This window comes from Pagrus pagrus, assembly GCF_965226575.1.
Source record: "Pagrus pagrus genome assembly, chromosome: 11".
Classification (NCBI taxonomy): Eukaryota; Metazoa; Chordata; class Actinopteri; order Spariformes; family Sparidae; genus Pagrus; species Pagrus pagrus.
Window position 1 is genome coordinate 22,379,261 of NC_140195.1, and position 26,390 is coordinate 22,405,650.

The 26,390-nt window shown below is 40.2% G+C and overlaps 1 protein-coding gene across 1 annotated transcript in view; it reads right to left on the reverse strand.

Annotated features, from left to right (window-relative positions):
• Positions 1-26,390, reverse strand: part of celsr3 (cadherin, EGF LAG seven-pass G-type receptor 3) — a 110,758-nt gene that overhangs the window by 35,147 nt on the left and 49,221 nt on the right. Inside the window, exons 5-15 of the mRNA XM_084366607.1 lie at positions 22,451-22,566; positions 21,470-21,558; positions 21,164-21,178; positions 20,588-20,745; positions 17,220-17,383; positions 16,625-16,750; positions 14,773-14,942; positions 13,847-14,032; positions 11,576-11,686; positions 11,241-11,409; positions 1,237-1,378 (exon numbers count right to left, since the gene is read on the reverse strand). Of these exons, the coding sequence (XP_084222733.1) occupies positions 1,237-1,378; positions 11,241-11,409; positions 11,576-11,686; positions 13,847-14,032; positions 14,773-14,942; positions 16,625-16,750; positions 17,220-17,383; positions 20,588-20,745; positions 21,164-21,178; positions 21,470-21,558; positions 22,451-22,566 (1,446 nt within the window). The remainder of the gene's footprint in view (positions 1-1,236; positions 1,379-11,240; positions 11,410-11,575; positions 11,687-13,846; positions 14,033-14,772; positions 14,943-16,624; positions 16,751-17,219; positions 17,384-20,587; positions 20,746-21,163; positions 21,179-21,469; positions 21,559-22,450; positions 22,567-26,390) is intronic.

Here is a 26,390-nt window from a genome sequence, read left to right on the forward strand (position 1 = left end):
CCTGTAGCTATTCATTCACCTCAAAAACCAATGTGGGACTGTTTTGTAAAACTGCTGCATTTCTGCTCCAGAGACATCCACTGCAGATTTGATCACTATCTGGTTTATTGTATGCGTCACATTCGTTTTCTTTGCTCACACTTCACTTAATGTGCTCTCCCTCAGATCTCAGTGTCTAATGAATCAGTGAGGAGACGAGCGGTTAATGCAGATTCTCGCGTGCATCTCGTTATTGCTCCTCACAGGGAAGTTAGATGAGATATCAGTGATCTTAATAGAATATTAGGACTGACTCTTTTTCTCTGGAGGTTTTTATTACATCTCTCAACCGCACCTCTCTTCCAAATGAAGCATCTCTTCTTGATGTGTGTTTTTTGTTTTCGCTGCTCAAAAGGTAGGACGAACACATCCAGTCAAATGTGTTGTCTAATGATGAATATTTTGTCCAATTATTTAGTCAAATTTTATATTTATATATTTAAATAATGATGAAAATCAGCTGCAACTGTGGAACTTTTGGAACCCTTACTTAAAAAAGATAATGTATCCATTATCAATATCATGATCTTTCTCTAGATCGACTAAATGATTACCGGCGTTAAGAAGCTGATTAATGAGCCAAACTTGTAGATTTGTTTTATTCATTTAAGATAGATAGAGAGGGAAAATCACAGCAGTGAGGAGAGAGAGCAAGAGAAACATCAGGGGAAATTAGGAGACGCAGAGACTAGAAGACATATATTTCATCAGTAGCTGACAGTGTGTGTCTTTGTGAAAAACACACATCAACTAGATCAAAGATGGCACACGCACACGCATGTACGCACGCATGCGCACAAAAGATCATGAGATAAATTTAAAGCTGTGTGAATTTCAGAGGCAGGAAGGAAGGAAGGGGTAAGGTCAGGGTCACGCTCCCTATACACAGTTTAACACACAGACAGATAACACTGCAGTGCATGCGTGAGCGTGTGTGTGTGTGTGTGTGTGTGTGATATTAGGTTAAATCTACACTCATTCCACAGTGGATTACATGCAAGGCTGGAGATGTGGGACAACAAGGCAGAACTAAAGCTACCAGCACACACACACGCACAGTTGAACAGAGCTTAGCTGGGCAGCAGGCAGCATCAAAGAGCTTTAGACCATATTGGCAACCCAGAGCTAAACTGCAGTTTAAATGTTGAGTCAGTTGTCAGTTTGTGTGTGTGTGTGGGTATCCGTGTGTGTTTATACCTGTGTTGGCAGTACTGCCCATAATGGTTGTCTCCGCAGTCACAGATGTATCCATGGGAAGAGCTGGGCTTCCTGTGGCACTGAGCCTCGTTTTCACATGGATTCAGATGGCAGGCGTCAGTGCAGCCTCTCCCATAGTAACCTGAGAGAGAGAGAGAGGTAGAGATGCTTCAGGCACTTTGGACCTCCTAGCAAAATATACAGCCATACAAAACACGTTTATATACAGTAGGACTCATTTGTTTTGCCAATTGCATGAATTGCTGCATGGATTACAATTCGCTGCCAAAAAACAGTATTTTCCATCCAGGAAGTGTGACATCCGCATGGCTGTGATGCACAGTAGTCACACAGAGGAGGTCCGACATACAAATGTTGGTTCTAGTCCTGGGTTTAGGCTGCTAGAAGAACTTGGTTGAGGTTAGTGAAAGGTTGGTTATGATTAAATATTACAAACATTTTCAACAATGTGCCTCGAGTCAGCGTTACGTTTGTCAATATTTAACTAAAACCAGTTTCTACATAACCTCAACCAAGTGCTTTGAGTTGCCTAAACAGAATTACTGAATAAAAACGTTCACATGCCTGGCATAAATATTGCAGTTAAGTAGTGAACAGCAGAAATGTCCAACATTAACATTTCCTTGTTGTGTTGAGAAAAAACACAGTCAGCAGTTATGTTATGTTATGATTCTCAATCACATGAGAGTTTTTTTGCATTTCATTGTTTTTGTGTGCTTTTCTCGTAAGTGGGCGTAGACCAGTTGGAAACGGTGATGTCACACACTTCCATGCACCATGCAGATTTTAGCCACATTTGAATTAAAATGTGACACAGTTTAGTTTAGTGCGTTTGTTTGATGTTTTTATATTGCCAGACCACCATCTTGACTGAACAACAGTCCTGATGGAGCAGATGAGCAGAAATTCTGAGTTAAACTTAACTCTAAACAACCAATAGCGAGCATGTAAGCATTTTTTTCCCAAATCGGAAACCCAAAACTACTTAAAGTTTTGAAACCAAGTTTTAAGGAGTTAAAATACATGCAAGTTAATCCAACTTCTCCTTGACCTACTGTAAATATCAGAGGATTACATCTGTTTGATATTCCAGTCTTTTGCTGGAAACACTGCATACAAATTTTTATTTATTTTGAAAATCAAAATCATCAGACCCAGAAAATATGGCAAAATGAGAGGAAACAGGCGGTCATTAAGTCTCCAAAGAACTTCCCTTGCATGTAAAATCATGAAATGAGAGCAAAAAACAACAACAAATCTAAATATGCAGAACAGCGCTCTATTTCCCATCCGTGTAGCAGGCGTAATAACCTGCCAGTTCACAAGTACACATGTCAAACATCAAAGAGTGATTATCTCCAACGTCACTCCGACTGGGCAAACCACTGGGAAAAAAAGCCACAACTGTGCATTACAATGCTGTCAAACACTGAAACACAGAGCAACATTCATCTGAAAGAAAATTACCACCACTGCTCTCGAAAAGGAATTTAAAAAGCCCAGTAATATAATTCAATTGAGCCAGGAAAAAAAAAAAGCATTTTGAATATGGGCATTTTTTACACAAAAAATAAAAAAAATGATTGGACTAAGCAAAAAATCAAATAACCAAAGAACAGTAAGAATTGGCCTTGGGAAATGACAGTAACCTCTTCTGGATTCATCTCAAATAGGTTTAAATTTGTATAAAACAAAATCAGATAGAGTCAAAGAAAAACTGATTCTAAAATCAAGCAAAGTCACTGGAGGAAATGTTTAAACACATCTCGACCATAATAGCACAGAAATGTGCCTCAGTAAAAGCAAAGACAGCACGCTTCAACGAGTCACTTCAACACTACAACGAACAACAAACAAATTCCCACCATGCACTTCAGTGTGCGCCGGTGCAGCACGATGAACCAAGGCGTCATACACTTCAATGCAATCCCCAGACACTCCACGCGAACACTGCAGCCTCTTATATGTTAATACAGGCCAGCACATAAAACCCCCTCTTTAATTTAATGACTAAAGCTGAGTGCTTCACACACACTTTGGGGTGTATTTAGCACAAATAAAGAAGGCCTTTCACCCAGACCTGCTTTTCATTTAAAATAAACATAATTGCTGCATTTAGTCTTTAATGTACTTGTATTAATCGTCGGATTAAATATTACAGGAGCTGCAGCAGAAGACTCCACTTTCATGTTGGGGTGGGCACAGTCATGTTCAGACTGGATCTGAAGGAACAAGTAGACATAAAGATGAAACTATTGGCAGGCATTAATATTAATTTAGCAGCACTGAGTCTTATCATACATCTGATTCTGGGAATAAATGTATTAGTTGCAGGAAAATGCCAAACGATGTGAGCAATAAGACACTTACACTTGCCCTGCCCACATTAATAAAATAAGACCTCACTAACGATACACATCAATATTTAAGACTTAGGTTAGTAAGTAAAGAAGGACAGATTTATTCTAACCATCATCAGGAGCTGTTCAGTGTCAGAAACAACATCTAAAAAATTATTAAATTAACATACAAGTAAAACCAAATGTTTGCCCCTGTCCTTTTACAGAGTAGCCATAATGTTACATCTGTTATATATTAGTGGATTTCCTGTTATCAATATTCTCTCCAAGAGAGTGATTGTATTAACAGGCCCCCTTAAAAAAATAAGGACTAACTTTCACATATACTGTACATACAACTATCCATTGTCTAAGCTGCTTCCCAACAATATAATGTTGTGTGTCGGGTGTGTCGAGTGTCATAATACAGATTTCAAATTGTCTGATAATAATCTTGAGGTCAGTAAAAAGGTTAAATATCTTGGATGTTTTTTCACAGAACAAATTACAGATGATGGTGATTTGTTTAGGTAATGCCGCATGATGTATACACAAGCAAACATGCTTTCACACAAGTTTAGTATGTTTAGATATGGAGTAGGTGTCTGTTCAGAGCATATTGTATACCACTTTATACAGCACACTTATGGTCAAGCCACAGAAAAGCAAGCTTACAGAGACTTCAATTAACTTATAATAATGCACTGAGAATATAATTTAAGAGACCAGGATGGGAGAGTGAAATGTTTGCTGCTGCAGGAGTCACTTCTTTCCAAGCTACCAGTCCCAGTTGTGGAGACACCAGTACAGCTGTCTCTTTGACACTCATGTATACTATTTTCCTCTTTTAATACATGATTTTTTTTATTGTGTTGTAAGTAATTGATTCTTTGGAATGTCTTCAGCTGGACCCTGAGTCTGTAATAAAGTTTGAATTGAACAACAAATGAGTAATTTGAAGATTATGTAAGATGTTTGGAGACATGTATTTTGATCTAATGGCCCATCATTTCATCTTTAGTGGTCTTTGCAGTAACATATCAGTAATCATATTTAATGTTTTGTTTTTAAAATTGTCAATTGTTACAAAAAAGGTTGCATACAAACATGAATTCAAAGCCTGTGATGGCTTTTCTATGAGAAGTTTTTCTTTACATTTGCTGCATGTTAGCATTACCTCTGTGGCCAATGTGAAAAGACAACTCAGTGGTGAAACATGTGGTTTATGTTCAGCATTTGTCAGCATGTGTCAGAAAAAGCAACATGTGTTTTAAATACAGTCTTTTGACACAGTACAAACAAACATTCTCACAACAGCTCCAAGACAAAATGTTAATATTCATATCAAAAAGAACCATCAAGTGGAAAACGGAAAACAATGTGATCTACAAGATATGACATTTTGCCCGAAGCGTCTCGCTGATCCCTCTGACTTTCAACCAACAAAACTCTCTGCCTCACATACAATCACCTCCCCTCTTTCAGCCAGAACGTGTTCTGCTTTCAGGCTGCCTTTTTAATTTAACAGCATTGAAAAGAACGACGTCTGTATAGATTGAAGTGTGACTGAAGTGTGTGTGCGGCTTGTTGAGGTCTGCATTCCTCCCTCTGGAGCTGACAAATGCGTGAGAGGTCTGCTTTCTTGTGCTCGTCTATAGAAATACAGAAACCACTTTGCTTTGAGTCCCGTGGCCTTGGCTGCTGCTTTCGACACACACAAGGTCTGCGATGACTCCTTTTCTTTTAATCTCTCTTTCTCTCCAGCTTATTCTGCTTTTTGTGAAAGTACAAACCTACTGTACTGTAATTTGAAGAAAACACACACACACACACACACACACACACACACACACACACCGGCCTTGCTTTTTTTCCCGCCTCAAACCTTCACACAGCTGTTTTCATTTCATCGACCTTTTCTTTATCTTCCTCCCCTCCCTTGAAAATGTTATTGTTCAGTTTCCAATTATTATTATTATTTCACATACAAGCATACACAGGTGTGATTATAGGCTCACACACACACACTCATGCACACACACATACACAAACAGAGGCAGCGTTCTGTCTCTTATTTGTTTTTCTCAAGATCCCCCCACTCTCCATCTCCAACTCTTGTTCTCCATGTCTGTCGCTTTCTCTCTCCCTCTATCACTCACTCACACACGCACGCACGCACGCACGCACGCACGCACGCACGCACGCACGCACGCACGCACGCACACACACACACACACACACACACACACACACACACACACACAAACTCAGTCCTCTTCTATCAGCCCTATACATCTTCACACTTTCACCATGGCAACTGACAGAGAGAGGCTACGACAGCCTTGGCTGTTTTCAGACGTTTATAATGACACTGGCCTTGTCACAACAATATGAGGGGGAGAAAGGGGAGAGAGAGCGGCCTGAGAACAAAGAGCTGTAATATGTGTGTGTGCATGTGTGTGTAGGTTTTTGCCTTTCACATTCAGGGTCCAGGAGTTTTTCTTATGAAAAGTTTTGCCTCCTTGCCTCTCTTCCCGCTGTACAAACATCCAGGGTGACTCACAGCTTCACGTCTGGCTTTAGACACTTTATTGTAACACAACATCAGCTTGACTTCTCCACAACACTGCGATCAGGACAAGAAAGATGAGTCATCCGTTCACTGAGCCATGCATTCATCCTCTGTGTATCCAACTATCTTCTTTCTGACAGTGGAAAGATTGTACATGTCAGAAGTATCCCATAAAAAAGTGTGTGTGTGAAAACAGAACGATATCAATGAACGATGAGTTCAGTGACTCCAGTGATGTGTTAGCAGTGATGAACCACATACAATGATCATCCAACTACAGACTTTTAAGAGCTTTTGGGCTTTTTTCCATCATTGTTATGTTTTTACAGCACATTTACTGTATGATTCTGCCTCACCGCTTTAATCAACCTCATAGCAGCAACAGCAGGCAGTGGTCTCCGGCTTAAAAGCTCTAATAAACCCACTGTATGCTACCTGCCCAGCACCAACTGGGAGTCAAGCAGAGTTAGTAAATGGAACATGTAGCAGCTAAGTAGGAGGGCGTTTTTCTCAGAACTTGCTGTAGACCAAACCTGAGCAAAATGGAGAGTGAATAATAAGCTTACATTTATCCGTGGGCCACAGAAACGTCTGCAAATCAATGCTATTTATGTCTGCTGGATGTCTTCTACTATTGGGAAGCCAGAGTTTGATGCAGCTTTAAAATCAATTTATTTCTAATCATCTCCTCACCACTGAGTACGACATCTTTTGTTGTTTTTGTAAATATTATTTAAGTTAATAATCAGTGGGTTTCAAACAAAGGATCAAACAATACAACAAGTCCAGGGATCAGTAAAGTGGGTTGTTTAAAAAAAACTTCAATCAATCTGTAAGACAGTTTCTACGCTCACTTGAGGTGGTATCAACTGGTTTTGCAAATGAAATTTTGCCATTCATTTGCAAAACCAGTTGATGGAAATGCATCTAATTCACAGATCCTTCGCTTTTTCAGTTTTGCACCATTTCAAAAGTTCAATACAAATTCGCTAGACAATTTAAATATGTCTAGAGCTTGGGTGGGTTTGACTCTAAATAATTTGTATCTCAAACAGGAAAAAGCTTTCTCATGTATGTCTGAACCATGGATGGGACAATATAGGATTTTATTGTGGATCGTAATAAAAAACAGAATCAGTTGGTCATGGTAAATGAGTAAATGAGTCAAAACCGATTTAAGGATAGGGAGATGAGGTGCACACCCTGCCAGAGGAAGACATCTGCCTCGGGGACCACCAACTTCCAATTTGCAATCCGATCTCCGTGACCACAATCCAGCTCTGTTCTCTGAACAATTTTAGTGTTTTTTTTTTTTTTTAGAGGATGTTCCCCAAAAAAATGATGCGTGTTCCATCTTTGATGCAATGAAAAAAATGTTTCTTTTTAGAACATTTTTACATTTTCATGATTATTAGGATAATGAATGAAATGCAATTATTTTGGTCAGGCTAACCGTGAGGACCAATAATAAACAGAGAAACTTGATCCGTGTCAAGTGTACACTGAGTAATCAGACAAGCAGGTAAAGCTTTCTTCAAATAGCAGATTTTCCACGTTTGCAAAAAAAAACTCTATATACACAGTGCACCATTCATTCAACAGTGCCAAATACCTGCACACTTCTAGTTTTTATATCAAACCTGATCAATAAATGACACCCCTAGGCTTGAAGTCATTCGTCAACTTTGCCCTGATTCAGCACCTTGAGGAACTGGCATCTACTGTAGGTCAGGACACAAGAAACACAGCCTGAAACTCATAAATCTCTCCCTCTTTCTCCCAGAGGGTCCGAGCTTAATATACTGCAGCTGCACGCCACACCCGAGAACAACAGCCTCATATAATGCACTTTTCTCCATCTGCAGAAATAACATTGTGGCATTTGTTGTCTTCAATCACTAGTGTAATGTCTTCACAAAAGAAGATAAATGTCTCATTATAACAGTGAAAGCGGTTTTGAGACTTCCTGTTTCAAAGCCCGAACATATGTTTTCTACATGTGATCGAGTTGGTTTTTAAACAGCTCAGGGAACTCAAGCAGACATAAATCAACATGGCTGTAATTTATCATATTAAATTCAGTTTTTCCCTGCACTGAGTTAGCCTGTAGCGACTGGCAGCAACCGTCACGTAAATACACACAGACACACACACAGGCTGACATACTGTATACTGACTCACAAACACACAGTGAAGAGATGAGAGCAGATGTCTCTGTGCTTTGTCATGCAGAACCTTCTCTCAGCGTGTGTGTGTGTGTGTGTGTGCGTGTGCGTGTGTGTGTGTGTGTGTGTGTGTGTGTGTGTGTGTGTGTGTGTGTTTTCCAGAAGGCACGAAGCATAGGTGCTGTCAGTTCTCTAAGAGAGCCATTGGTGTACTTTCAGCACCAGGCCAAACCACACACACACACAAACACACCCATGAAAGGGAATTATTTAGAGTGCACCTCTCTTTTCTTTTTTTCCCTCTCTCTGCTGTTATTAAACTTTGATTTGATTTGTCTCTAAGCACCATTCATTGTAAAGCAGTCTCCATTTTTAATGCTCATTGTGCTGATGAAAGATAATGATAATGAGAGAATGTGTGTGTGTTTACAGTAAATAAGTGCACGCATATGAAGTTTGTGCACTTGCTGTGCGTGTTTGTGCTTGTGTTTATGTGCGAAGGCGTCAGTGTGTGCGAGTGAACCGTCTTCGCTCCATGCTAATAAGGTGTTAGCATTAGCTCCCGGGCTGGTGCAGGATGCTACAGGGATGGCAGCGCCTCTCTGCTTCCTCTCCCATACTGTCAGGCCCGAGGCTCTCCAACTTTAACAAGCTTCATCCTCCACATTAATACACACTCTCACTCCTCTTTCACCCCCTCTACCTCCGTTTTAATCTCATGCTCTCGTTTCCAAACTTTTCTTTCTTGAAAAACTTTCCTTTGATTTCTCTCCTAACATCTGGAAGTTGAGACTGAGGTAGCAGCCCGTGGCAGTAGGACAAATTAAGTTGGGTTGTTTGGTCACAGAGGTGTGGCTGAGTCAACTTTAGTGCTGAGGTAGTCTTACCTTACTCGCATACTTTTGCGGCTGACACATACCACAAGTCACCGACTCTCATTTGAATAAAAGTAGTAGAAAGAAACACTGAAGCAGCTTTGCCTTAGTGAGCAATGGCGCTTTGACTTGCAATCCTTCTTGTGGCTGAAACATAAAACCGTTTCTTATTTTGCACTTCAATTCAAGTGAAATTCAGTGAGGTCAAAATGTTTTCATTTCCAGTTTCCTGTGAGTTGCAACCACTGAGGCCTTCCCAGACAAAAACCTCAATCAAGTCTACATGGTTGAAACTAAATTACTTTAGCCAAAAGCAGAAAATATTCAAAAGGACAACAATGAAGAGAGTGGAGGGCCATCATTTCTCTCGTTTCTTTTGTGTTGTAAAAATCAATGCGGTTCTATGTTGCATCACTGGCCTGAAGTGTTAATAACTTTTAAAACTATTTGTAATTAAAATGCACTGTTACCTCCTTCTTTTCTGCATTGTTTTCTGCTATTTGTAAGACTAGCTGAGCTGGAAAAGTAGGGGTGACTAGTGAGACTGCCATGAAATTTAGAGGTGTTGCAATTTCAACATCATAAGATGCACAACGATGTGGACGTGGAAGTTCTGCATCCACGCAGAGACAGAGCATAATCCTGAGACTGCAGCTTATGCTGTTGATTGTTAGACCTCAGCGGGACGATAAAGTTGTAAAGTTACGTCGCCCATCAAACCAGTGAGGGCTCAGCAGATACAATATAGATATAAAGCTGCAGAGTATCTGCTGTATGCTTGGGTGAGAGCGGGAGTTAAAGACAGCTTAAAGGTAAGTTAGGTCAGGGCGAGGACACCTCTTTCTCTCTTTCATATGGTTAGTTTTCTCTTAATTTGCTATTCTTGTTCTTATCCCTCTTATCTTCTCTAATCATAAATATAAGTAATCTCCTTTAATCAACTCTGCTTGGTTGATCCAGTCTGTTTAATCAATACCCGTAGAACTGAACTGCAGCTGTTGCATCAGGAGCCGCTAATAAAGCTCCAACTAAACATCAAATATCCTCATCCTTCCCTGTGTGTGCATCTGTCATCTTAATTTTCTCTAACGTGTATTATTTGTGCGACTCTGTGTGCATATAGCATATGTCAGTTTTGTGTGCATCTATTCCCAAACGTGTCGCCATTGTTTTCAGGCTGTTTGGATCGACTTCCTTGCACCCTATTTCTTCTCTTCTTTCCTCTTGCAGCAAAACTTTGAGTGTTTATATTACACTATTTCTATCACCCGCCTCTTTCTCTTCATTAATAATTAACATTTCCAGTTTCTTAGTTCCTCTTCTGAATCTTTTTCATCTTTCTATTGTTCTCTTTGTCTCCTCTTCCTCTCATTACTTCTGTCTGTACAGAGTATGTTTATCCTCCGCTCTTCCTTTACTTCTCCTCTTTTAATCAGGCTGTTTCTCCTCCACATTAATTCTGCCTCATTATATTCACCTGACTAAGGAGATTTTGGAAGTTAGCCTGCAGTCAGTCTCCTTCTCTCAGTGGATGAGAACTCATTATGCATTCCCAAATATCTGTTTAACCCAGTTAGAGCATTGGCAGACACCTACGCAGATATAGCCATGTTATAATTATTCCCTTTTTCTCTCCCTTTGAGTCAGCTGGCTTCTTTCACCTTCTCCCCACACACATTCTCTTTTCTCTCACATCTAATGGCCAGAGTGTTCAAAATATTAGGACCGTTTCCCTGGTGCAAAGGTTAGCACATATTCAATTGAACTAGCGTGACTGAAGTGGAAAATCGTTCCTGGCTGCGTCACTTGGCCAGTTTATTTCATGCATTCACTGGCAAAGTCAGAACACGATGAGATGCAAGAGATTAGCAGACATGCAAATTGCTCCCAGGTTTAAAATCTTGAAAAGTCTTTAACTTAAAAAGCCTCACATGGTGACGGGGCTGCCACTGACAAGTAATTTGTATTGTCAATTACCGATTCATTAAGCAATGGATTGTTTAGCCAATTAAACGTCCACGTGCTCACTCACCAGGTTCGCAGACACAGGTGTGCCGCTCCCATTGGTCAGAACAGCGGCTGTGGGAGGGGCAAGGAGACGAGACGCAGGGGTTGCCGACATTACAGCCAGTCTCTACTTTGACAGCTTTTGATGGACGGGGCAGGGGAGGGGAATCAGGCCGAACACCCAACCGGACGCCCTGTAGAGAGAGACAGAGAGGTTTATACAAAAAAAAACAATAGGCTGCTTAATCATTTATTGAAATATGTCTTAACCACTTCTAGCACATTTCCATCTCCTATGTGCCCAGCTTCCCTCCAACCATCCATCAATAAAGATTACATTTTCCATTCATCCATCTTTACCTGTATGCATCCTCTTATCCCATTCTGAACCTCTCCGGAGCCCAGCACTCCTCCCACATGCAGATGTTTCACCTTCAAACCATGAATCTCATTTCCCACTATCACGGTTCCCTAATGGGGGGAGAAAGAGGGAGAGAGGTGAGGGGACAGATGGAGACAGGAAGGGCAAAGATTAATATTATTAATAGCTGTATGCAAACTGAGTACCTGAACAAAGATACACAGGGAGTACATTTGAATATCATTATTTGACCATGTAGAAGAACTCTGTAATTTATTTGATGTGGAAATATCAAAGTAGACAACAGGAATGAGAAAATGAGTCACATGAAAGAGAGGATATTATCAGCCACAAAGGCTTGTGCAAATATATACAGTGAGAGTCAAATTGTATTAGCTTAAACCAGAACAAAAAAAACATTTTTTTTTTTTTTCTATTCGTTTGATCACCTCCTGGAAGTCATTATTCTTCTATATTTTCATTTAACACAATATCACCTAGTAGTTGGGTTATAATGGTGCTTATGTCAGTCAATGGGAGCAAAGGAGGGAGTGAAATCTAAAATGATTTTAGAGCTGCAGAGTGAATGACTGACTTTATTAAATAAAAGAAAACAATAACATACAATCACTATGGAGAAGGTCAGTGCTCTACTGATAACACTGACAGGGTTGTGAAGCAACGTTGACAGGCAACTTAGCGCGCAACAACCCTGAAAAGGAAATCAATGAGCCCCATTAATCACCGTTTCAGCCACAGTGGAAGATGCAAAAATGGAGGGTGAGATCTGGCTGACAACAGCTGCCAACATGCCAAAAAAATTCAAAGGTAATTACTGTATAATTGGCAGCTACGATGTTTAATAATTTTGTTATTTTAAAATGTTTTCTACACCATTTACTCAGCGTGTTACTTGATGCACTTCGTTGAAGAATATCCTGATGAACTACAATTAAAAGATGAAAGACATCACTTGCTGGCAGATGATTTAAGAATCAAATCAACATGAAAACAAAACAAACTAAGCTGTTTTGCTTAAAAAAAACAAAAAAAAACAAGGAGATAGAGTGTGAAATTGTGTACTGTCACATATGTACATACCTCATACATAAACAGACGCACACACACACATCCTCCAGTTGGATTTGACATATTAACTCACTACAGATTAGGGATACTAGGATTAACAGCCTACATTTTTGACAGTCTGAAGCCATCCAGGGTGTGTGTGTGTGTGTGTGTGTATGAGAAAGTGTGAATGTATACTGTTTGTGTATATATACCACTGTCTCCCTATTATTTCTATTTATTATAATGTGACTCAACATTAAATTTGCAACATTTCAGTGTACTTGGACTACAGGAGAGCCGACAGTATCGCTGATGACGTCTGAGTGCAGATACATTATGTGGAAGACAGCCGCAAAAGACATCAGGATAATATTGTACAAAAAGGTTTATCCTCCAGCTAATCCCAAGCAGGCAAAGGTCAGAATTCATTTTTTATGTGTGTGTTGAACTCATACATTTCTCGAAGCAAGTCAGTAGTGGCAATTAGCTGTGATAAAGTCACTGATTTCTAATGGAAATGTACTTGTTTCAAGATTTTTCTGAAATCCGGATGAATTTTCTGAGAGATTTTCTGAGGGATTTTTTCGAGCCATGTGCAGACTTCCTACTCTGATACGATTTTAAGATTGAAAGTGAGATTATACTGTATGTAAATGATTTACTAATTTTCTAATATTTTGCAGTGTTCTACTTCACCGTACCGGCTCATAGCAGGAAATGAGGTTGAAGTCAGTGTATGTGTAGACATTTCAGATGAGAGGATATTAAAAAGGATTTACTGCCGTCATTCACAGTAAATGCTTTACAATTCCAATTAGAGATTTTTACTAGTTAGACTGAAAAATGTTGTCCATTAAACTATCTGCAGATTTGGAAAAGCCAAATTAAAAAACTAAGAATTAGAGCTGGAAAAAACTGAACACAGTCAATCAAGGTTAGAAAAAGAGGATATCAGAAAATCGATTGTTAAGGGATTAAGTCGTATTGATTTAGCAAATCAGATATGATCAAAACCTTGTTATTTATTTGAAGCTATTTGCCTGCAGGACAAAGCAGACTTCTCATAACTGCATTTCCAGCATTTTAATACTTTTTAAGGACTTAAATTGAATCCATTCTATCAACATGCTTATAAAATTGTGTCCTTATTGCTGGAACGTTAAGTCCTGTGAACACAAGGATTGTGTCATCTCTATTACCTGATAAAGTCCAAAGTCAAGCCGTAGCGTAGCGACGTAACGTGTCTCGCGGCCACTGCGAACGTCTCGCAGCTCCAGTTGGAGGTCGTGCCACCGGCCGTCTGCCACCTGAACCTGATCCAACCGCAAACGCACCGGTCTGGTCGAACCACGGGTCACCGAGAACACCAGCTGACCATTTATCACCTGAGAGCGATGGAGGAACACAAGCATGTAGGTAAACGCAAGGGGGTGAAATCCAACATCTTGACTAAACTCCTGCCAAGATGCTGCTAATTCAATGCTCTTTGAATTCAGCATTAGAAATGTAAACTGCAAATAACTTCAAGGACAAAACTATCATTTGACATTCATATATATATATATTACTAATATAAAAGATGATAATGTGCCATTAAAACACTAAACACAACAACATTAACCATGATAAGTGAGTATAATTCTCATATTCAAGGTAACGCAAGGGAACACATTTAGCAGCCCACACATTATTCAAACCTTGTGATACCTGCTGAGATCTGGCTTAAAATATGCAGAACTGATTAAAAGCACAACATCAGATTGTTTACGTTACAAAAGAGGAAAAAGGTGTTGCCATTTACATTTTAGCATAATAGCAGCTAAAGCTTTCTGAGCCTGTGGCAATGCTGAGAGACAGGTGAAAGGAAATACAGAAGAGGATAAAGACCGCTATGTTTATCCTCTTCAGCAGAGCCCGATAGAAAAGCCACCAGTCAAAGAAGGAGAGGGGGGCGCTCTTTGTAGAGTGCCTCTTTGAAGCAGGAATCAACAGGTTTACGGGAAACATGGTCTTTTAAATACCATAGCCCCCGGTGTGAGTCGACAACTGTCTAAGCCATGGTCTAATTTGCTAACATAAAACTATCACAAATGCGTTGCATTGCTATTTAGTAACGTGGGCGCACCTGAAAGAGTAGGCTGGTGTACTGGCCGGCCTGAGCCTGCAGCAACGTCCCCTCTCGCACTCTGGTCCTGAACACCAGGCCGAGGTACCAGGGCGTGGAGATGGTAACGTCGTTCTTCAGGTCCCACCAGAGGGCGCTGTTACCCAGGAAGCGATGGGGGTGTGGCATCACTGAGGTGGAAGGTGAGAAAAAGAGAAAGTTTTTAAGCACAAAGGGACAAATATTTTTACACTGCACTGGCGGCCTACTGATTAAAGCTCCACTCCCAGTGTATTTTGGCATTTTTATGACATTTCGTTTCGTGATAATGTTATTGAGCCACGCAGTTCACTGTTAATTTCGTGCTCAATTTTTTCAAAATGAAGCCGTTGCTAAAACGGTAATTCATGACTAAATTACATCTGCGATTTATACATCACCCTCCAGGCTTTAGTAGGCACACTGAGAAGACAGTTTGAGAAGCCACAGGAACACTGGCAGAGGCTCACAAAATGCCAGCCATTGACTTAAGCGTATAAAAGTGTTACTAGAGTAGCGTGGAATTGGGCAGTATGTAGCAAGAGAGAGAGAGCAACGATGGCTGCGCTTAAAGCAGACATATGTTGTTGATAAGAGCCGAGTGAAAATTCAGCAGTGAAGTTTAGTCTCGGTAAATGTACAGTACAGGTTACAGTTTGGCCATGAATTAACTCTGCAGCTCCCCAATACCAACCTTATGTTAGAGTGACCGCTATCGCTACCCATGCTAATATCTAAGCTATCACTATCCATGCAAATGATGTTGATCTTGCTAGAACAACAGTCCGTTTGCTAGGCAGTGGTTTATGTCAGACTATTAACTACACCACCGAATCTGTTTGAAAAAGAATGCTAACCATTAAAAAGGATACAGCACTGTGTTTGTTGCAAGTCATTCCCAATCTCTCTTTCCCATCATTCCCTCTTTTCTCTCTTCTGTCGACTATCGCCTTTGGTGACAAGATTTTCCTTAAAAGGTTAACCATCAGTGCTTGCAATCAAGTCATGTCAGTAAATACAAAAGAGTAAAACTGTTATCTTGTGTCCACCTGGGCTACAGAAGGTCCTCTTACATGTGGGGGATCACACAGGGTTTATCTAGGTCCAGTTACATCCAGGACTGAAGCCTGATATCCAGTGTGTAAGAAGTAGCTCACATAATAAGTGTGTTGCACTGCAGTTTCCAGTAAGTGTCCAAGTGAAAGTGAGTCATCTATTTCCCCTTTCCTTTGGTCAATACTTTTACCACAGTCACTCACTCAAACATCAGTCCATCCATCCATCCATCCATCCATGAAGATGCATTCCTCTTATATACTCACTTGACTCACACTCTAAGAGCCTACAGCTGTTATGGCTCAGCACAAAATGTGGAATTAGTACTGGGAAAATGCTAACGTGCAGTCTGAGGCATTAATCTGAAGGTATAATTGACAAAGCACTTCTGAATCTGAGCTACCGAGGTTTTAAACTATGAAACAGCCCAATAAAACAGCCATTTAACCAGCATGTTAATAACAAAGAACTAGTTCAAGGGTTTTACCTAAAGCATTCTACTATCAGTGAATTATTCACTAATTAATGAGGCATTCATATAATTAGTGCTGACCAATAAAGGCCACTAAAGGATCAAAGTTGTTTTGCTGCATTTCTAAAAACATGATCACTCTCATGGCCAACGGCACCAGGCACAAATTGCCAATTATCTCAGCCATGGTCTCGCTTGTTTCTGATAATTATATTAAAATGGCGCCATAAATATGACATTCCTAAAGGTTACTATTTGTTCCGAAAGCAGCACGTTTGAGCCCAGGATGACAAAATAAAGTCTCACCGTGGCTGCAGTCCTTCCCTCCGTATCCGAGGGGACAGTCGCATGAGAAAGTCTCCCAGCTCACGCTGCAGGTTCCTCCGTTCTGACATGGGTTGGACTTACAGAATGTGAGCTTGGCGCTGCAGCCTAGAGGAAGAAACAGAGACGGTTACATCAGCGATTACGTTTTAAAAAATGTATCACCACGATGGATAAAATGAATCGCAATGTGGTGGTTCGCTGAATCAGGATGTTAACACATCAAGTAAAAGACATTTATCTTTAATTACCAATGTGAATATTTGTTGGTTACATTTAAAACATTTAAAACAGTATTTCAACTTGAATTATTACACTAAATGAGCCCATGACTGCAAAACAATACACAAAGATAAGATATTGATGCTTATTTTTTAAACCTTATCTTTTGTCAAAATCAAAAGTAATGTTCTTTACTTTTTGCTATAGCATTTGGAGACATTTAACAAGTAGTTTATAGCACACAACACATGAAGACATGCTTCTTCTTTCATTTAAAAATACTAGGGTCAAATGGCATTTGTGGACATCATGAATGTGTGTTTTTAGGGCAGGAAAGATGATTAGGTGTGCTGACCAGGTAGCGTTCCATTGTTAGCGATAAATCCAGCCAAGTCCAGTGGCTTGTTGTCAATGTGCAGCTCCTTCATACAGCCGATAAACTCCCTGGTGCCAAACGGAAAGTTGTCGGGTACGTTGGGAACTCCACCCAGAAACAGTGGACCAGTCAGGTCCAGAGACCTGATAGAGGAGGAGAGAAAGAGGAGTAAATAAGGTGAAGGATTATCTCTCAAGAAGGGAGGACACACGAGAACGAGGGTATGAGAGACGCAAAGGGATTAAACAAACCCAGAGATTAAATGTGTCATCAGAGGTAGACATAAAAAGAAAAAAGAATCAGGAAATAACAGGGGATGTTGAGGAGAAATGAGATGATCCCGATGATGTTGTTAAGGGTAAAAGTGGAAGCAACAGGGGAAGAGAGAAATTGAAAAGATGAGAAGGAAGAGGAGACAGACGGAGAGGCAGATGAACAAACAGGAGATTAAATATGAGTAACAGCGAATATCAGGAGAGAAGAGGTAAAGGTTGATGACAAGGCAGAGGGAGAAGGGAGACAGGAGCTAGCAATGAAAGGAGGAAGATGTTAGGGAACGTCAAAAAAAAAGCAGAGCTGCAGGAATAAAGAGGAGACGAAAAACAGCAGCGAAAAAAGGGAAACGTGGAGGCAACCAGGGAGGAAGATGAACAAACAAGAGATTAAATGTGAGTTACAGCAAATATCGAGAGAGAGGGGAGGTAAAGGCTGATGACAAGAGAGATGGATGATGGGTGGAGGGAAAGACACAGGAGGAATGTGAGGCGTAGGGGAAAGCAAAATAACAGTTATGGGACACAAACAGTTGTGTTGTCATTTTTGAAGCATTTTGTGTTTTTTCCTCCTATGTGACTTGGGGTTTTTCTTTTTAGCTCGCTATGGCAACGCATGTCACTTGCCGAGCCAATAAACGCCAGCGGAATATGAATTGAAGGAAGGCAGAGAGACAAAGGCGCCGGAGTCAAACAAACACCAGATTAAGTGCAAGTTACAGCGAACATCAACAGAGAGCGTCATTAGAAGTGGGTGTCAAGATGGTGTAAGAAGAGGGCGAGTTGTTAATGGAGAGACGGAGACGGAAGGGAGGAAGAGCGCGTTGATGCGTTAGTCTTTGGCCTTCCTCTTTGATCTGTCTCCTCTTCTCTCAGCCACACTTAGCGCTGACAGAACACAGCCAACGTGATTACAGCTTACAGAGGCGAGACCAGACATCAACACTATGACAGGCTGCTTTTTCACTCAATGTGTGTGTGTGTGTGTTATGCACTTGTTGGCGTACATGCAGACATTTAGTTGGTAGACACACACACACACACACACACACAAACCTAGAAAACTAGTAAACTTCGACAAGGTCAAACGCTTAAAAGCAACAAAGTGGATTTATAACTGTCAGTTTCAGTGGGTGAGAGAGACCGAGATAGAGTGACAGAGAGAGAGAGAGAGAAGCAAAGAGTAATGTAAAGAAATGAACGTTAACGACAGGCAGAGTGAGCCGACAAGTAACAAGACCATCAGAGGGATACAGGCAGACACGAAGGAGCATGAAGATGTCAAACAGCCGAGCCTCATTAAAGCCTCAGGTCTCCAAGGATTTCTACAGTCGCTCTCGTTACCCTGATTTGACATTCCCTAAAAATCCTTTCCAACAGAAACAGCTTCAGTCAGACTTTTAGCAGGATTTTAACAGATTACAGTACTTAAATCTACGTTACTTTTAATTTTAAAACAATGATGAGCTTACCGGTCTTTTTAGACCATGCTGAATCAAAGAATGCTAAATCTGATGAAAATGGCTGAGAGATCAGTATGAGATCAATATGAGGGGTTGATAGGAAACATGTCTTCCAAGACAGAGAAAGTTAATAATACGTAATAATACAGTTGTGAAAAATTTAAAATAAGTCTATAAAAGTATATCTCTATTAGTAATTTAGTCTTTTTTAACATTGCAACGGACAACTTTCCCACCCTCAAGCATTTCAAGCAATTGGTGCCAGGCTGCCAACCTGCATAGCCTGTTAACCTTCCTTTTCCTGGGAGATTTTGTGCCTGATGGCAGACAAAATTGTGAGGTTTAAAGGGAACCAATATAAATACTGATGGTTTCATTATTCTATATCCATTATATTGTGCAATCAACATTTACTCCATAATGATACAATGAAGCAGATCACGTATGTAATGCCAGTTTAAAAAGGTTGTGGAATTTTGAAATGCTAAAAATGTCTATTTATAAACAAAATGACACTCGTTAACTATGTTTTATAGTACAAAGTCGTGTGCACATCCTCAAGTGTTTGCAAATGTAGCCAGGCATTCTAATCAAAGCCAATATTTCTCAGTATAACAGTGCTACCACTACTCGCTCAACAGTATTAGTAACAGTCTTTTTATGCCTGTAATCTAGCATCCTACGTTCAGAAAGCTGCCAGATGGACAGTGTGCTGCTGCACACACTGACCAGCTCTATTGGTTTTCTACTTAGCGAAAACTGCCTTTGAATATGTGTGAAGCCTCCGATCAGTCACAGATAGAGTTTAATGAAAGTTGTCTTTGCAAAGACGTTGGCACATCCTGTGTAAACACCTCCCACAGCTCAGATCCAGAGTCTTTCAGCTACAGCACTCATGAACAAATTTACTTTGGAGATTTAGCTGAATATATTTGTACATTTACCTTTTTAAAGTCAGTTATTTCATTAGCTAATTAAAAATGTAAGACATGAAACTATGGAATTAATTCCATGATGAACTGTCCTATGAACAGCGATGACACAGAAGACTGTGCTACATTACATGGTGCCGGTGCCAAGGTATTACAGTAAAACATTTCCTTGGAAGTATTGATAGGTTATGTTAAGATAGTCTTAATTCAAGAAGTATGTTTGCATGTAACATTTTACATAATAATGTGATATACTGTACATATTTGGTCATAAACTAAAAACAAATGCTTCAATAACAAGGCTGTATCAATTAATGATAAAAGTGGTAGGCAGCCATTTTACCTTTAATCATCTGCAATATTAAAGCAATGGAAGGTAATTTTCTTAAAAAACAGGTGACCAGTGCAAGAATATCTGAATGAATGGTACTGTATACTCCTGTAATTCACTTGCAGTAGAGTCTGTGGTTGTTTTCAGATTGCCGTGACCAGTTTTGCTTGTTAGAGCCAGGATCGATGTTCCTGCTGCAGGTGTGCATGCTGCATATTTGACGTTTGACATTTCCAAGCTATGTGGTATTTTTCTGATATTTTTCTGATGTGTGGAGCCCTTGATAGAAAATGCTGGTATCAATACAGGAAGAAAAAAAAATGCGGAGCTGAAAGAAGGATAAACTCACTTCTTGCTGCTGGTTTGCTTGCCCTGCGCGGCGCAGCTGTAATTTCCAAGCTGCGTACCAAAGCGAAGCGACAAGGCCGTATCACAATCGTCAACGCTCACCACAGCAATCTTCTCATCTGACGGACCCTGGGCCTCGCCGCTCATACTGCGCCTCGGCTGAACAAACACACACACACACACACACACACACACACACACACACAAGATTGAATACAGAGTCCAAACAATCAAAAATGACACAAGACATGCAAGAAATACATCATTGACTAATTCTAGAGTTTACATCAGAAAATAACACTTCCAACACATCAGACTATATTCAGTGTCTACACTGCTACTGCACATCATGTTAGAAAGAAAAGGGGAACATTTGAGTTAGTAAGACAAGAAACCACAGGAACTGGATATGGGTCGGAAAATAATGGAGTAAGAGCAGATAACACATTCACTCCTGACTTACTGTCTGCTGGTGAAAGAAAGACAAACTGACGGACAGAAGGAGTAAAAGAACGAAACAGGACAAAGACAGGAGGAGGTGTACAGTATGTGCACCCAGACACACACTCATACTCACATAGCGTATAGCTGGCTGAGGAGAATGAGAGAACATGAAGAAAATTAAAGGAGATGTGCGGCGAATATGCATGAATGAAATGGTGACAGGCAAACGCCCACATAACAGTATGAACACACAAACCCTTCAGCTCAATTCAAAGTGCTCTGCTGGCAGAGAAACTATTCTGCCGACACATCAGAAGTACAGAACAAATAATGTGAAACTTCAAAGGAGAAGTCATCAAACAGACATCAGAGACTCAAAATGAAAGATCAAAAGTAAGTCAAATATCTTAATGGTCTAGAAACTCACAAACAAACCCACCTTGTTGTAGTAGTGGATGTGAACAGTATGCCAGTCGCCATCGCTCACGCCGCCCGGCAGGTAGGGACTCACCTGAGTGGACGATTCACCTGCGGCCAGACGGATGAAGTTTGTGTCAAATCACAAGCAGGTAATAAAAATACGTTTTTTGTTTACTTTATATTTGTTTTTCCAAGCCACTCTATATAGAAAAGTGTATACATTTGTATTTTATTATGATTATTATAATGTCAATCGTTATTTTACATCCTTCAGTTTCTAGTCTCACATTCATTCTTGTCCCTTCCTGTATTCCTGCTTATACTTGCACACACATACAAGCACACACACTCAGATATGTATATCTATACATAGTATTCAGCTAGGTTTTTTTAGGGCTGCTCAATGAATGCTGTGGTGAATGCCATGCTATCAGCCCTGTTGGTGATGTCTGGGAGGTCAGGTGTAGTAACTAATGATTGTGAAGGCTGATACCATCTGATACCATCAGATTTTGTTGAAAACAGTCAGCATGGTGAAGAAGCAGGGGGACATTGCAACAGGATGGTACTTCAACTATCGTACTTGTGCAATACGTAGTACTTCAGCCAAGTATTCTGTATTTTAATTTGTTTCCCATCTCATCTAATTTAGCCTATGATTACTGTGAAGGTGGTGGTGGTGGTTCTCCATGTCTGCAGCATAAACTTCACATCAGAGTGAAGGATTGCAAGATTTTCTCACAGCACAGACTTTGACTGCGATTTACTGCTCGTCTGACCCCTAATGTTGTCTAATCCCTCCCCACTACATGTCTAATTATAATCTGTATCCTAGTCTAATCCTATTTCTAATCCTACACCATAAATAAAGGATACAGATCCTTTGACCATATCCTTTTTTTCCTCGTGGCAACACATGGTCCTCATAAATACAGGAATACTACAACGCACAATCACAATCACACATGAACATATAGATATATATGTATATATATAGTACCTGTGGAATATTTGAGCACCACTTGTCCTTCTTGAATCTCCAAGGCGATGAAGTCATGTTTCTCATTGAAGCGTCCATTATAGAAGAGAAGTCCACTGCTCTCCAGTGTGGCAAAACTAAAAAATACACACACATACACACACAAACCCATGTCAGTAATTGGTTTTTCAATGAATATACAGTATGCATTAAGAGTATTATTATTGTATTTCTACTGCATATTCTTTTATTTTGTATCCTGCAAACAGTGCAAATAAATGAAGCAATACTGAATGAAACATTTCCAGATGAGAATCTTGACTCTGGCTCGGTTGATGCAACATTTGACCCCAATACAGTGAGTCTTACAATAACTCATTTCACATGGCGCAACAGGCTTCCTCATACAGGCTTTGTAAGGAAGAACAAATCATATTCAAACTGCAGCACAGTTAATAAACCATATTGCTGCAGCCTTCCACACCCTCCAGCTGCTCATACAATAGTGTACTTTTCATAGCAAGGCCAGGGGGACGTGCCGAGGCCAAGGCTGCCATGTTAACACAGCCTGATCAAAAGCACTGTTAGTTTATTTGATACTACTGCACAGATGACAAATCTTCTCCTCTGGCATCAAGACGCAGGAAAGATCCCCACTGCAAAAAACATCCCGTTTAAAAAATGCTTTGGATCTCGTCTTAAAATGTTTTGAAACTAAATGCTTTCTTGTTGCTTCATTAACTGGTGCCTTGAAATTCGAGTCTTTGAGAAACAAAATTTCAACTCGGTCTTACTGAGTAGTCAGAACGCTCTCATTTCTAGGTCGTCAAATACCAAAATTTAGTCACGCCCCTCAGTGTTTCATACAGATGCCCCAGGTACCTTTGGCATCTGTGTAAGATTCTCCTGAAATTCATGTTATAACCATTTCTATCATGGCAACTTTATACCCTTGTTATCTGAGAATGTTGCCAGCATCTAGAATAAACACAGGGTTATTCAATACCACATGTGTCTTGCTTGCATGGCTCTGTCGTAGTTCCAACAGCACCGTGGCGTCCTATCTTGTATTATGCAGATGTAATCTCTTCCAGGCACCAGAAATAGCTGAAAAATAATGTAACCTGAGCTTTGCCAGAGACCGTGAGTGGAGTCTTGTGAAGCGAAGATGCAGCGCGGCTGAAGGCGTAAATAAAGCCAAAGAAGCATATGTTCACTATGTCTGTTCTTGTTAGTGTGCTTATTGTTCGTGAAATTCATTAGTTGAGACCAAAGAACTGCATTTGAAAAAACAAAAACACATGCAGTGTGTTTAATACAAGGTGACTGTTTGTCTGGAAAGCAATAAATCTCATGAACGCAGCTCAGCAGCCAATGACAACTTCAAACATAGCTGCAGCAGCCCGACTGCAGCTATGCATACATTATAACTTTGCAGTGAGCGCATATCTGTACTGTCACAGCCCTATACGACAAAGCTATATTATCCATCACACTTTCTCAGGCAGAGCTTCAACTACAAAACTTCTGAAGCAGCTTTTGGGTGGGAGATAAAAAGGGAGCATTTTTTGCAGTGGAGAATTAAAATGCTCGGGGAGATAGTGAGCGACATGAATAATGATTAAGTCCTGTTTGGCCCTGATGTGAAAATCAGGCCAAGGAGTGTAGCTGGCAGCAAACAGGATGCTAAATAAAGCACTGGCGTCAGGGGAAGAAGGCTGACAGTCAGCCAGAGTAATGTGTATCTACAGTTGGACATATCAGATAACATGAAAGTAACTTTAGCAAGCAACATTAGGCATAAGATCAAGGTTTAGATGTCTCGTAAGGCAAAATCTTTTCACGTGGTGCCCTCGAGAAAGGCACTAAAATTTCTGTTGATGCTGCAGAGTGAGGTTGAAGCTCCCAGATGTCAATGTGTTTGACTGAATCTGAAGCAGGGCAGTGCTGAAAAAGACCACACTGCACTGATCCCATACTGATATCAGTCCAATACTTAGAGAAATAGCTGGATCTGGTGACTGTGACAATGAGGCCAATCTATTCAACTTTATTCTATTTGCATCTACATGCTTATATGTACTAAATGTTTACAAAGAATTTTGATTCCTGTTTATTTTGAATGCTTTGCTTTTGCAAAGTTACTTGTTTGTACTACCTTTGTGAATTGTGATTTAATTTACCAAGTTTGTTTGCACTAGTTTGTAACATAATTGTTATTTAATGTTTACTTTTTTTTTTGTTGATGTAGTTCTATTGTTACCTCTGGCAAGGAAGTTGTGTTTTCGCCTGTGTCCATTTGTTGATTGGTTGGTTTGTCAGCAGGATTACTAAACACAAAAATGACTGAACAGATTTCTATGAAACTAGGATGGATGATGGGTCACGACCCAGATTAGACCCCATTAACTTTCGGTCCGGATCCGAATAAAGGGATGGATCCAGGATAAATAATGATCCAGTAACTTTCTATCATTTTATTTGTTACATTTTGTTTTACAAAGTTTACAAAGTCAAGCCTGATGCTGCCTTACACAAATCTCAATCTGCACGGTAATTCATACGAGCTTATTATTTAAACACTGGTATGGGATTGGTACTCTATATCTGCAGATCAAAATCAGATCAGACCTGAATAAAAATTGGATCGTGCATCCATTCTTACAGTATCTCTTCAACAACATCTTACTTTTTCAATGGTATTTTGATTAGTTAGTTGTTGAAAGGAAAGGACATTCCTCGCCCTGGTTTTCCCAAACAGTTTGAATCTTACAGGGGCTCTGTGCAACTTCTGCGTTGTACTGGAAGCTGGTCATTAGTTAATGTTAGCGTACTTAGAGGAACTCGATAACTACATAAAGTCACATCATTGGGACTGTCACGGAAAATCCAATCCAAGTCCTTCACAAAGAAATCCACAGTCCAGTAGCATTAAACAGCTCAAACAAATTGTCCACTGACGGGTTTAGGCAACTGAGAGTGATGGGGAAGGTCTCATTTTTCCTGTCAGGTTATAACCCACTCATACATCGCCTATAAAAAAGTGATTAATACATGTAAATTGCTAGAAACTGTTACACAGAGCCCCTCTCACTATCAGCTAGCACCATTGTTGCCAACATTTGCCCACATTGGAGACAGATCAATGAAACGAATCAAGTGGAGCTGTTACACACCAACAATACACAGAAGCTCATTTGTCAAGAATACCATGACCGCAATGTCTCATAGCAACCACTCCATGGTGGCCACTCAGCCTAGCAACAACCCCATGGGCAATGTCGCCCTAGCAACTATCATTAGGCGACATCACCCATGGCAACCATCCCATAATCCCGCCGGACCACTCTTAAGGACCACTTCAAATCTCCCGTAGATGACCACTCGGTGTGTCAAGAGATGAAGGAGCAGCAGAGAAACGATGGTGGTGGGTGCGCAAGACAAAGGACCTGAAGTAAGGAGACGATCACTGACCTCTGCAGTAAGATATTGTGACATTACGATCTAAAAGCCAACAAAACAAGCTTCGAGGCTGTGGCTGCTTAGTAGTGCTCCAAGCAAAGTTAAAAGACTGTATGCAAAAAAACTAATGCAAATCTGATCTCATTCACATGTCTCTACAGGTGGCATGTATGTCAACCTCCTCTTGTCAGAGAGATTTTAAACTCAGATAGAAAACTTCAGCTTCAAAAAACTTCAAGCTTTAAAGTCCTGGCAAAAGGTGTGAGAACAAGCCCAATTCTGAGCATCAAAACTGCACAAATCGACCATTTCAATGGTGCGTTATAAAAGGAAAACTGCATTATAGTATTTGAACTTTAATGCAACTCAGACTAGCCTATTTTGATCTGGGTTGGTGACGTGAAGACTACTTTTCTTGAAAAATACAGAGTACTGATCCTTTCACAGTCAGAGCATAGGGTCACAATAAATTCGGAATTTGGCTTGGGAACCTCTGCTG